Source organism: Cnephaeus nilssonii (genome assembly GCF_951640355.1).
Source record: "Cnephaeus nilssonii genome assembly, chromosome: X".
Classification (NCBI taxonomy): Eukaryota; Metazoa; Chordata; class Mammalia; order Chiroptera; family Vespertilionidae; genus Cnephaeus; species Cnephaeus nilssonii.
The window spans coordinates 108,661,349-108,675,671 of record NC_137071.1 but is presented as its reverse complement, the minus strand read 5'-3'; the positions used below and the strand labels follow the sequence as shown (position 1 = coordinate 108,675,671).

The 14,323-nt window shown below is 36.7% G+C and overlaps 1 protein-coding gene across 1 annotated transcript in view; it reads left to right on the top strand.

Moving 5' to 3' along the window:
• Positions 1–14,323, top strand: part of STK26 (serine/threonine kinase 26) — a 57,802-nt gene that overhangs the window by 41,469 nt on the left and 2,010 nt on the right. The window contains exons 4-11 of the mRNA XM_079765871.1: positions 1,714–1,770; positions 8,342–8,450; positions 8,540–8,697; positions 9,540–9,725; positions 10,812–10,960; positions 12,480–12,573; positions 13,038–13,100; positions 13,180–13,316. Of these exons, the coding sequence (XP_079621997.1) occupies positions 1,714–1,770; positions 8,342–8,450; positions 8,540–8,697; positions 9,540–9,725; positions 10,812–10,960; positions 12,480–12,573; positions 13,038–13,100; positions 13,180–13,316 (953 nt within the window). The remainder of the gene's footprint in view (positions 1–1,713; positions 1,771–8,341; positions 8,451–8,539; positions 8,698–9,539; positions 9,726–10,811; positions 10,961–12,479; positions 12,574–13,037; positions 13,101–13,179; positions 13,317–14,323) is intronic.

The window sequence follows — 14,323 nt, the reverse complement described above, 5'->3', positions numbered from 1 at the left end:
TTTTGAGGTTCAGAATACCTGGTTTCTATACATAAAATGAGTTACAAGACACAATCCTGGAACTCCTCTCCCCTTATCAACATAATGGGAATTTATTTTCTCTCTCTCCTTCTATAGACACTACTGTTATCAAAGACTCTCAGCTCTTTCTTTCCTCAGGTCAAGCTGGCCCTTTGTGACAGGAGAGAGTGGATGTCAAGACTAGCGGGAGGGAGCTTTGTTCCTCTCTTTCTCTTATACATCCTAGTATCAGCATCAAGAAAGAAAGGAGGAATCCTTTCATCTTAAATTAATGGAGCCCACCCTCCCTGGTCTCTAACCCTAGGCCACATCCCATTCTCCACACTGCAATGTCACCTAAACACTCATCATGATATTACTGGAATCCATTCTCTGCCATGATAAGGCCCCAGCGTCATGAAGATGCTTGCACATTTTCAGTTAAACTCCTTGGACATTTTGAATGAATACTCAGGGATTTTAGAATTTGAGGGCTACTGACAATAGTTGGAGAATCTTCATCCCACATCTGGGGTTGTAAAGCTGAGAAAGGTGTTCCTAGCATCCCAAGTTAAGCACACTGAATATATATTTCCCCATAGAAACATTGTTATTGTATAGTAAATAGTAGGTAGTTTCTCTGCTACTCTTCCTGCTGTACTATGGATACCTTTACATTAAATTTTCTTTTGGGGAATACCCCAGGAAACTAGACATTATTTTTATGGGAAAATGCTTGCTTTCTAAATTCCAAATATCTTACTTTAAAAATGTACTTTGGGAACACAATCCAATCTCAACTTGACACTTGCCAGTATAGTAAAACCAAACATTTCTCTTCCAGTCAACTCTGTGGTCCCATAACAATTCAGGGAATACCACTCATGAAGTGGTATGGAAAGAGAGGCGTCCCTAGTATTTCAAGCTATAGTTGAAAGAAGGAAGGAAAAAGATATAATGGTTTATTCCAACTTTTATCTGATAGAGCTGAATGGTGTGTTTGTGTGTGTGTATACAACTGTTTTGGAATTCACATATATGCATTCTCTCTATGCACCCCATTTGTTCTTGTACAACTTACTGTGAAGTTAACTCTACCTGGAGTAATCGTATTCTTTTTAAGCTATATACTCCCTTTCTCTTATCTGTTTACCTGAGTAGGGGATGGTATTCTTTCTACGTTCTAAGTTTATTAAAAAAAATTCATTAATCTTGGCTGGATAAAGTTGTAAAGTACATAAAAACAAAAAGCAAAAATTAAAAGAAGGCAAAATATCCAGGGTCCTTAAACTCGAAAATTGAATGAAAACACTCAGAACTCCTATTCAAAATTTCTGCAGGTTTCTATTTACTTCCTCATTCTGTAATGCATCTTTCTTTTCCCTTTAATATTATTATTCAAAATAATAATTTAAAGCTATAGTTTGTATTTTCTGGGTACTATAAAAATTGCTAATAGTTCCATAATAAGAAACAATAATTAGCTACTTATTTAGCTATATCATAAGCTAACTAAATTTCGAGGAGGATAAAGTCTCAAAATTTTACTTTAATTTTTAATGTTCTATGTAAAAAATAATATTCAGGGTTCCAAACACCGAACTTTAATGTACTGTTTTTTAAAACTAGTACATTAGTATAGTATATCAGATTTAATGTTTATGTTAGTTATGCTCAGGTTTATAATTATACATTGTTTTGTGGTTCTTGCAGGGATCAAAATTATGGATAATAATGGAATACCTAGGTGGCGGTTCAGCACTGGATCTTGTAAGTATTTTTAAATAAACATACACATCCATGCTATAACCTCTTTTTTAATTGGAGTAAACAACAGCTTTTGGGCAAGCTAAGTGGTTGCTTTAGTTAATATGTTCACATTAAACTCTTTAGGACCTCTACCCTTTTGTAGATTTAGTTGTATTCCAGGATTGACCATGTTGCTGACCTTCTTAGAGTATATAAGAAGTGCAAGTAGCTTAATAAAATCAAGCCCCCCCTCCCAATTTAGGAATGAGTGTGTGACAGTTGCTGTCAGTTTAGAGTTTTACTTTGTAAGGTTATCTCTGAAAAGACTGAGTGTTCTTAGATTTTAAAAAAATATATAATTCAGGTAACTGTCACTAAAAGTGGTTCTTGGGTTCTGACCAAGTAGGCCTATAGATCCTGTTCTCTATAGTTTTCTCTTCTCCTTTATATATCATTTGGAAATGTGATGGCATTTGTGGTTGTCAAATGACTTGGAAGTGCTGCAGCACTTTTAGTGGACAGGGATGAGGATGCTAAAATTCCACAGTGTGCAGAAATTCCACCCAATGAAGTTGTGTTCACACCCAAAACACCTTTGAGAAATACTGGTTATTTTCTCCAAATTACTGTGATTCTACCAATGTTGTTTTTTGCCCTTTTACAATCTTTATTAAGATGGCATTGTATTTAAATTCAATGTGAAGTACTAGAGGCAGCTTTGTGTAGTAGAATGACTACTGGGCTGGCCTATGGAAGTGTGAGTTTATAGAGCTGGCTCTATTCATAACTAAATCATTCTGAACCAAACACATAAAATTCTTGGTCTTTGATGTCATATAAAACAAAGAAGTGGCACTAAGTTATTTCTAAGTTATATTTAATATTTTATGACATATTTTATTAGTATGCTTCTGCTTTTGAAATAATAGAGTATGCTACTTCTAAAAATAAGATCATCAAGTACTATTTTAATTCTTACTTTTTCAGTGGAGATGAGTTTTCCTAACTAAAAGTGATTAAATATTTTAAATACGGTTTAATCCTGACTGCCAATAACTCAAAGTTTCTAATAATCCTATGAACAGAAATAGCCATAAGAGTTTCTTTCCTTTAAACAGAACCATTCTTTTTTTTTTTTTTTAAAGAACCATTCTTAAACCATTCTAAACAAATGGTAATTAAACTTGATGGAGAGTTCCATCTCCTTCTAGGAATTCATTTCAGTTTAATCAGCCGAGTTAAATAATCCTTCCTTGTGGAATATGTGAAATAATTCTTATATTCTAAAGTTGAGTTCATTTTTTTTTCTATTCCCTCTCTAGTGATAGAACACAAGTGGTGTTTCTTTGTATAATAATCCTTCATGTATATGGAATCAGATCTCATTCTTGTATTGAAGTTAATCTCATTTCTATTTGTCTTGTCACGACTTTGTTATACAATAGTTTGTTGTTCTTTTTCCATTAGCTCCATAAGAAGTCTTACAGTTGCTCCATGATCCTCCTTTCACTTTTTATACAGTAAGAGCCCTTTCCAAATTTATCACAGTTAAGTTATCTAGTCTCCCATGGTGCTCACAATGCCTCTTCCCTGCTTAGTTGGCATTGACAAAGCTAGTCCACTGATTTCATTAGGATCACTGATAAGAATGATACACATGAGACACTGGCCCAACTCTAACTAACACAATCTGTATCCCCCGATTATAGTTTGGTCAGTATTATGAAATCTATGAATGAAATGATTGTGAGACCTTAATCTCATCCTGCCATTCTGACCTCTGCCTAATCAAATGCGAATTAGCACAAATTCAATGAACTTAAATTTTTCTTAGCCTTGTAGTGGCTAAAAATCAAGAGACCTAGGTTCTAGTCCTGGTTCTTCCATTGACTAACTGCCTTAATTTACTAGAATGTTAACTGAAGAAATTAAGTTAGTAGTCTCTCTAGTCTTATTTTTCTAGCTCTAAAATATAATAATATTATGATTTATTTATAAACTAGAGGCCCGTTGCACGAAATTCGTGCACAGAGAGGGAGGGTGTCCCTTAGCCCAGCCTGTACCCTCTCCAATCTGGGACCCCTCGAGGGATGTCCAACTGCCCTTTTAGGCCTGGTCAGACATCCCTCTCACAATCCAGGACTGCTGGCTCCCAACTGCTCGCCTGCCTGCCTTCCTGATTGCCCCTAACCACTTCTGCCTGCCAGCCTGATCACCCCCTAACCACTCCGCTGCCAGCCTGATTGATGCCTAACTGCTCCCCTGCCAACCTGTTTGCCCCCAACTTCTTTCTTCTGCTGGCCTGGTCACCCCTAACTGCCCTCCCCTGCAGGGTTGATTGCCTCCAACTTCCCTCCCTTGCAGGCCTGGGTCCCTCTCAACTGCCCTCCCTTGCAGGCCTGGGTCCCTCTCAACTGCCCTCCCTTGCAGGCCAGGTGCCTCCCAACTGCCCTCCCCTGCTGGCAATCTTGTGGTGGCCATCTGTATCCACATGGGGGCAGGATCTTTGACCACATGGGGGCATCCATATTGTGTGTTGGAGTGATGGTCAATCTGCATATTACTCTTTTATTAGATAGGATAGAGGCCTGGTGCAGGGGTGGGGGCCAGCTGGTTTGCCCTGAAGTGTGTCCCGGATGGGGGTTCCCTTGGGGCATGGGGCTGCCTGAGCAAGGGGCCTATGGTGGTTTGCAGGCCAGCCACGCCCCCTGGCGACCCAAGAGGAGGCCCTGGTATCTGGAATTTATTTACCTTCTACAATTGAAACTTTGTATCCCGTAGCGGAGCCAAGCCTCCTGCTCGCTTCGTGGCCGGCAGCCATTTCTGTTGGGGTTAATTCACCTTCTATAATTGAAACTCTGTAGCCTTAAGCGGAGGCCTGTGCCTGGCCAGGGTGTGTGGAAAGCTCTGCTTTCTCCGTTGCCGGGGGCAATGCTGGCCTCCTCTCTCCAGCTCTGTGGCATTTGTTTACCTTCTATAACTTAAACTTTGTAGCTTGAGTGGAGGCTTAGGCCTAGCAAGGGCAGGCGGAAAGCTTGGCTTCCTCCGTTGCCTGGGAAACCTTGCTCTCTGTGGCTATAGCCATCTTGGTTGGGTTTATTTGCATACTCGCCCTGTTTGGCTGGTGGGCATGACTGGTGGGCATGGCTTAGGCATAGGGAAGGTGTTGTCAATTTGCATATTACCCTTTTATTAGGTAGGATATCATTTAACTGGACTTTGTAAGGAGAGCAAATAATGAGGAAATGTGCTATTTCTTCTCCATGTATAGTCCTGTACAAATGAATACTATCATTTGAGGAATCTAGTAAAGGATTAGGCTTAGAGGCTTAGGCTACCAGGAACAAAAGGAAAAAAAGAGGGATGCTGAACAGAAAGAGTTTATCGCTTTAAGCTGGTACCTAATGGAATATGACTGTGACTTTTAATTTATGTCAACATTATATAGTGTATACCTCAAGATTCTCTTCCATTCTTGAAAAAAAAAGTGTTGTATGTCAACAGACTTTGAGCATACTATATGATATTATATTGAATTGCAGTGGCTTACAACAAAAGCACATATACTAAGGTTAATAGAATAAAATGTGAGCACCAAGGAAAAAAGAAGCAATATGCTAACTGTAAGAGAAAGCATAACATAACATGTTACACCAGGGACAGGATGGAAGTCAAATGACTGTGGGGAAAATACCCAAATTCACAAGTATACATTCTTTGAAAGAACAAATGTTTCTCTCTTGCATATCCTCAGTTGACAACAGAGGCATATTACCCAAGGCCAGTATGCTGCCCTGGAGGTGGAGGTATTAGCTATTAGAGACAGTGCGTAATCTTCAGTCTTTGGAGAGAAGTTCAAATATGCACTCCCAATACAGTGGAGCAAAATCTTGGCATTCTTTTTCCCCAGGTTGCACTGGGAAACACACACACACACACACACACACACACACACACACACACACACCAACAACAACAACAACAACAACAACAACCCTCTATTCCATCTACTTTACTTTTCTTCTCTTTCCAATTCCTTTCCCCCCTCTTTGTCTAATCATTATTAAGATGACTAAGGAAACATTTTAAGTACAAGTTTTGGGATAGTTTTCTATCTTGTAATGAGCCATAAAAACTCAAGTGTACCACTATCCCATTCTCATTTCTCTGCCACAGAATCTCCCCTCCCAGATAAGCTAATGGATTTTTAGTACCTATTTTTTGTTTGTTTTTACTTAAATATATTTTTGAAATCCTGTTTTAGGTAGTACACTGGCTTATCCAGGCCACTTTTTAGAAGTCCTTCAGAATGATAGCTAGTATCTTACCTAATAAAAGAGAAAAATGCTAATTGACCGTACCTTCGCTATGCCCACAGCCAATCAGAGCGAGTATGCAAATTAACCCACCAAAGATGGCGGTTAATTTGCATATGCAGGCGCAGAGCTGAGTGAAGCCTGCCATGAGGGGAAGTGGGGCGGCAGAGGGAGCTACTCGAGTGGTGCTTCAGACAGAAGTGAGGACGTGCCAGCTCCCAGGCGAACGGGGAGTGGGGACTTGCCAGCTCTGGGTGACCCGGAAGCTGGGACTTGCCGGCTCCTGGGCGGCCAGGGAGTGGTGACTTGCCGGCTCCCAGGCAGCTGGGAGTGAAGCCAGGGGCCTATTCTTGCATGAATATCATGCAATGGGCCTCTAGTCCATTATATGAACCTTGCCCAATTTCTTAAGTAACTGAGAGTGTACCTCATGGCCTTGTCAACATTTTGTGATCAGTGATACTCAGTACTAATTTTGAGTAGTATGATGTTTGTCTTTCAGTTATTTGGTAGTACCTCAGAATTTCATTGACAATAATAAAATAATATTCAATTTTTACCATTTACAATGACTTTAATCACTACTGTTTAAATATAAATTTCTGGGGTAGAAGTTGATAGATTTGAAAATACATAGGTAATGTTACCTAAGAAAGGCTTCTATTGAACTATGGATATGCCTGGAGTATACTCTATATCCAGACCACAGTTAATATTAAAAGGTGAGACGGAAGTATGGGTTCTATTTTAAGCTGTTAAATTTCAACATGAAAGTACCCTTTATTCAGAATAAATATGGGCATTCATGAAAGATGAAATACACAAGGTGCCAAAGGGCTGTGAATCCCTACCAATGTGAGGCAGAGTGGGCAATATTTGATTTTCACCACCTCTTCCCTCCTTCCAGCAAACAGAACTTTACCTCAGCTCTGACTTTAGTTTCCCACCCTTTCCTGTAAATGTTGTACAGTCTACTGTTTGTGCTTTATGAGGTAGCAGAATTTTAAAATAACCATTTATTTTAAAGAGAGATTTTTCAGTTATTCCATTACAACTTCTCCTGAAACCTAATAATTGCTTCCCTTGTATTCCAGTTGAAACTATTGGCTTTGGTACAGGGATGGGGAAAGAAAGGGAAATATGTTACATTTATTTTAAAAATCATATTCTTCCATGACTTGATAATTTTTTTTAACTGTGAAAGTCTGAATAGTTTAATTATTATACTCCTGGTTAAATTTTGAGTCCCCAAAAGTCTCTATGCTTTTACAATGTTATTAAAACACATAAATGATAAGAACTATGCTACAGTTGACCTATATGATCAAATTGTGTTGATGCTAAAAGTAAGTTCGTTGTAAATATTTAATAACTTTTTAAAAGTAGTTTTTTTTTATCAATCCTCACCCCAGGATACTTATCCATATTGATTTATTTTTTGGAGAGAGTGTAAGGGAGAGGGAGAGACAGAGAGAAAAACATTGATGTGAGAGAGATACATAGATCGGTGGTCTCCCACATGAGCCCCAACCATAGCCCGGGATCGAGCCTGAAACCAAAGTACATAGCTCTTGACTGGAATCGAACCCAGGACCCTTCAGACTGAGGGCTGATGCTCTATCTACTGACCCAAACCAGCTAGGACTATGTTTTTATTTTTAAAATGTGTTTTATTGATTTCAGAGAGAGGAAGGGAGAGGGAGAGAGAGAGATAGAAACATCAATGATGAGAGAGAATCATGGATCAGCTGCCTCCTGCATACCCCCTACTGGGGATCGAGCCAGCAACCCAGGCATGTGCCCTGACTGAGAATTGAAACTGTGTCCTGATTCATGGGTCACTGCTCAACCACTGAGCCATACCAGCCAGCCAATATTTAATAACTGTTGAACAAATGTAAAAATTTAAGTAACTAATTTCCTTTTTCTCAAATGAAAAAATAAAGCTAGTTTTGTCATTATGTAAGTGTATCTTAAATTGTTTATGTAAATATTTAAAAACCTCAGGATTTGGAGCTAGTATATAGGTCACACTGCTTGTATAATCATCTTTCACGATTAAATTCAATAATTTAAAAACCCTTCTATCCCTTTGACTTAACTTTTTTACTTTCTTCCCTCGCCTTTTAATTTGTTCTCACTTATTTAAATATTGGTTTAATAAACAGAACTGCTTCATACATCTAAATGGTTCCCTTATTTCGAAGATAATATCAAGTTTGAATTTTATTGTTTTAAACTTTCATACATGTATGTGTGTGTATTTTCCCCCTAAGCTGCGAGCTGGTCCATTTGATGAGTTCCAGATTGCTACCATGCTAAAGGAAATTTTGAAAGGTCTGGACTATCTACATTCAGAAAAGAAAATCCACCGAGACATAAAAGGTATACAAAAATTTAATATGAACCTGAGAAAAATAGGTACATTCTGAGGAAGCTGAGATTTATTTCATTGTCTTTTTCTTCCCTCCTAGCTGCTAATGTCTTGCTCTCAGAACAAGGAGATGTTAAACTTGCTGATTTTGGAGTTGCTGGCCAGCTGACAGATACACAAATTAAAAGAAATACTTTTGTGGGAACACCATTTTGGATGGCTCCTGAAGTTATTCAACAGTCTGCTTATGACTCAAAAGTAAAACATTGTCTATTTTTGTTTTTTATAATAAGTTTTATATAACATACTGTCCTATTTAATAAACTGCCTTAATTTATCTTCATTTTAAAGTATTTCTAAAGCGAGAGTTATGACAAATGTTGCTGCTAAATTATAAGTTCCCTGATGCTGATAATATTGGGACCCCAGTCCCTTCAATTTTGTTCTATACCACTTGGAGTAAAATCCAAAGTCCGTAGTATCACATACATGGCTCACTAGATCTTGCCCTTGTCCAGCTCTCCAGCTTCATCTCATGTCACTCTCCTTTATATTCTATTTGCTTCAGCCACAGTGCGTTGATTGCTGTTTCACAAACATAGCAAGCACACTTTGGCCTCAGGACTTTAGCACTTACCTTCCCTCTATCTGGAATAACCTTTCTCCCAATCAGTTTTCTGCTTTAAGCATTACCTACACAGAATAGTCTTCTCTGGCTATCCTGTGTAAATTTGCAGCCCCTCAATACCATCATTCATTATTTCCTTATCCTGAGTTCTTTTCTTCACAGAACTTAGCACCATCTGACATCATATTATTTATCTGTCTCTTCTACTAGAACATAAGCCCCTTGAGAGCAGGAATTTTTGTCTGGTTTATTACCACCTGAATCCTCGGTGCCTAGACTGTGGTACTTGGCATAATATAGAGAATTTGATACTTTTTTTAAATAAATGAATTTTATTAAGAAACATTTATTAAGCTCACATTTCTTGAGAAACTTTAATATTGTTGTGACCATTAAAATTCCACAGGCTACTTTGTGGCAGTATTTTGGAATGGAATTTCAAGATATTTTTTTTTCTTTCTCTTAAACTTAGGCTGACATTTGGTCATTGGGAATTACTGCTATTGAACTAGCCAAGGGAGAGCCACCGAACTCCGATATGCATCCAATGAGAGTTTTATTTCTTATTCCAAAAAACAATCCTCCAACTCTTGTCGGAGAGTTTACTAAGTCCTTTAAGGAGTTTATTGATGCTTGCCTGAACAAAGATCCATCATTTGTGAGTATATGAGGCCACTGTTATCTATTATTAGATCTACATAGAACAAATGTGTTTTTTTCTATAGTGAGGAAATATAGTGCATGTGAAAATTGTCAAAAGTCCATCCAGGAAACTGGTTTTTCCTTTATATTGCTAATTCTTTTCAGTTCTTAACAAGATCCTTAGTTCCTCCCCCCCCCCCATCTGTGTGTGTGTGTGTGTGTGTGTGTGTGTGTGTGTGTTTTCATGGTCCATAGCTTCTTCCTTATTCTATTGATCATTTTCTATTTCAGGGGGAAATAAATATGAGAAATAAAATTTATTTAATATGATGTCATTATTAAAGTATATGTGTGACTATTCACAATGATTTTTATTCACTGTGTTTTCACTTTTCATGAAAAGCTATATTTTCATTTCATTATTTTTAAATGTATATTTAGAAATTCCAAGATGAAGTTACACACCTTTCCTGAAGTCTAGTAAGCTCCACTCATTTACCTAACAAATTTGACTGCAGTTGTTTTACTATTTTTAAAATAAAGCTGCCTGGTAACTTCTAGAAACTAGAAATATATAAGAACTGTATTCTGATATTAATAAAATACTAAGGGGAAAATATCCCCTGTAGCACCTGGTATTTGTATGTAGATGCAATATAAATTAATCTGAGGGTCATAAATTGTGTGCAGCTAATACTAAAGTTATAGCATTTCTAGTTTTCATCCATTTTTTTTTATTTTACAGTTAATACAATAAAGTATTTCAAAGCACTACTTTGAAATGTTTTAAATTTTTACTTTATTTTCAAAATCCTGCCATGTTTTTCCCTGCTTTTGAGAAGGCCTGCCTACCATTTTACTGGTAGGTAGGCCATCTTTTGCCCATTGAGCTTTAACAAATTAGTACCAAGGCAATGAGTGTAATTTGGTTTCCTTGAGCCACTTCAAAAATAGAATTAGCTATTGTCCTACAGCATTTTAGTTGTCCTCATGTATGCAGACATACTTTCACACCTTTCAACTTCATAATTGAAATGATTTCTTATCCCCTTCAATCATAAAGAGCCTAGAAATATTTATCCATGCTTCATTTTTTCCTTAGCGTCCTACAGCTAAAGAACTTCTGAAACACAAATTCATTGTAAAAAATTCAAAGAAGACTTCTTATCTCACTGAACTGATTGATCGATTTAAGAGATGGAAGGCAGAAGGACACAGTGATGATGAATCTGATTCTGAGGGCTCTGATTCGTATGTACAAATTATTTCATTTTTATTTACATAGCGTGTTTTGATATTGTATATCTTTTAACTATGATCCAGTATGCTTTTTCTAGCATAAAATATAAACTATATTTTAAAGTTTTATGTTAGAAACTGTGAAAATCTTTTAAAATCAGTCTGTGGAGTACAATAAATTTGAAAACATGTTTTTCTTAGAAGTGAGTTGCTCTAGTTTTAAATGGTCTCAGTCTAACCCCTAGTGGATACTTGAGTATATTACAAAATTTTGGAATAAGATTTTATTAAAGGTGCTATATTAGCTTGTCCAAAGTGATAAGGGGCTACATCTTCTCATACTTTGTTGTCAACCTACAAAATTCTTCTGGAGAATGACCTGCAGGCCTTTCCCACCTCTTGACCATGACACAAACCATAGTCAGACTGGTACATTTAAATACAGTAAGTCCTTACTTAACATTTGATAGGTTCTTGGAAACTGCAAACTAAAACTAAATGTTTTATAATGAAACCAATTTACCATAGAATAACCAATAGAAACAAGAGTTAAATTCCTATGATATATGTCTGGTCACAAAAACATCACCAAGCATCTAAATAAAGCATTGAAATAAATATAAGCTATGCATACATTTAAGAAAGATGAATAATGACGAGTCAGATAATGACTTTCTAGTCTGCTTTTTTCTGTTCATGGTCATGGATGAATGGAGCCTTTTCAATAGCTCAGGGCAAAAGGCGGAACCCACTGTGGACAAGACGCCTTTGCATCATAGGGCCCCTCACACATACCCACAAACACTCAGAGTGGGACAACTTAGACACACCAATTCACCTCATATGCACATCTTTGGGATGCGGGAGAACGTGGAACTCCTCAAAGATATTGGCCAAGCAGGGAATTTTTTTTTTAACCCTCATCAACATTATAATGAAACGATGTTATTTGAGGACCTGCTAAATTGTTTTATATAGATTTATACCCCCAAAAAGTTACACTGCTTTTTACATTAACCTTTTGGTGTCTAGGTCCATAACTTAATTTAGACTAGAAAAGTCTATAGACTGCGCCAGAATTTACTACTCCACAGGCTGAAATACTCTCAGAGTCCTGCATTGATGAGAAATTGCCTAACTTTTGAAAGGAATAAACAAATGCCAGGATAGTTTTTGTACGCTGTTCTAGTGGTTGTTGGCCTTAGCTGCCCATGAGAGTTGCCCATGGAGCCTTAAAAAAGTAAGGCACCCTATAGGAGATCCCGATCCAGTCAGTAAGGAGGGGTAGGTGCAGGGCTTTATATGTGGTTAGAGGTTCCCATATGTGATTGTGATGCACACTTAGACTTGAGAACCATTTCTACTCTTCAATAAAATGTATTATCGACCGGAAACTGAAATCAAATGCTTTCTAAAACTATATTATTTTATACATTGGGACAATTTCTCTTAAGAGTTTGATTGCATTGATTTGGTATTTTCACCAAGCTGAATTAAGAAGTTATTGAAATATCTTTGGCAATCATTTCAGGGAATCCACCAGCAGGGAAAATAACACTCATCCTGAATGGAGCTTTACCACCGTGCGAAAGAAGCCTGACCCAAAGAAACTGCAGAATGGGGCAGTATGTACATGGAGATGATCACTTCCTCTTGATAGATTTTTTCAAACTATGTAGTGAGATTTTGATGGTCAAAATTATTAGAATTTAATACCCCTAAAATGCCTGTCTACTTCACTGTGTCCCTAGTATACTTCATTTGTCATTAGTTATGAGCTAATTAAGAAAAGGTCATAAAAATAATTTATGTGGCCACTTGTATAATTTTAAATGTATTTTACCTAGAGATACATATATAGCCAGTGAAATCATGGACATCTATTGTAATCCTAGAAGTTAGAAGCCTTCTGGATGATGGATGAAATTAGTGATGGGAAGACAGCATGGAGATTTGCCTTATATTGGGTCTTTTTTTTTTGGGTGGGAGGGAGATTCGAATTAATGCACATTTACCATAGAAAAAAACAAAGAAAAATATGAATCAATGTTTTAATTTCATGTGTATAATCTATATTATTTGTTCAAAGGAGAAAGAACTTGTGCAAACCCTGAGCTGTTTGTCTATGATAATCACACCTGCATTTGCTGAAGTAAGTACAGATTCATCATTGACTATGTATCTTAAGAAATATAGTAATTTTAAATGTTATAACTATTGATCTTTCTCAGCTTAAACAGCAGGATGAGAATAATGCTAGTAGGAATCAGGCAATTGAAGAACTCGAGAAAAGTATTGCTGTGGCTGAAGCCGCCTGTCCTGGCATCACAGATAAAATGGTGAAGAAATTAATTGAAAAATTTCAAAAGTAAGTTTGAAATGTCATTTAAAAAAAAACTATTTTGACATTTTCTGTTGGATGTTAATTTATAATGCAATCTAATTACCTTGATTCAATTATTTAAATTGTTCCTTACAAAATCACTTTTTTTATAGTTGTATGCTTAAAAACTCTTTTATTCTATAATGCATGAACTGTATATTGTGTTGTGTGTTTACCACCCCATGTCAAGTCTCCTTCCATCACCATTTACTCCCCCTATACCCTCTTCAACCTCCCTCTACCCCCTTTTCCCCTGGTAATCACCATGCTATTGTCTGTGCCTATGAAGTTCTTGTGTGGTTGTTGTTTATTTGTTTGTTTTTGCTTAATTTTATTAACCAATGTCGCCACAATAAACTGAATTAAAAATAAGAAAAAACAAATTTCAAAAAAGTTTTGTTTGTTGCCCATTTTAAACATTTGCTTTTAGAATTATTACCTTCAGGCATTACAAAGTAATTTTACACTGAATTAAATGCCCCACCCCCCATTTTCCCTGCTAGATGAAGTCTAGACAAAAGATTATGTATGGAATATATTTTTATCTGAGCCCTTGTAAACATAATTTAGGCATGGTTCATTTTTGCCACTACTCTCATCACACCACTATTTATAGTTTCCAGTGCTAAAGTCCATAAATTTAATCCCCATTAAAAAAAATAAGGAAAGGATTTTAGGTAGAGGAACTCAATGAAGACTATAAATGTTCCTTATAATTAACTTTAGTTTCTATACTGTGTCTTAACCTGTTGGTTTAATTTTTTAACATTCAACAAAGTCCTTACATTTAATTTTTAAATGCTCTTTAGAACAAGGCTTTTGTGCAAATACACAACTCCTTAGCTCAAGTAAGTTATAAAGCAATACTAATTTTAGCCTTAACCCATTATATTGCTTCTTGGTGCATCTTTATATTTCTTTGTATTGGTGATATCACTGGCATCAAGTAGGAACAAACTATAAAGCCTATAAAAGCATACACTCTCATAGAT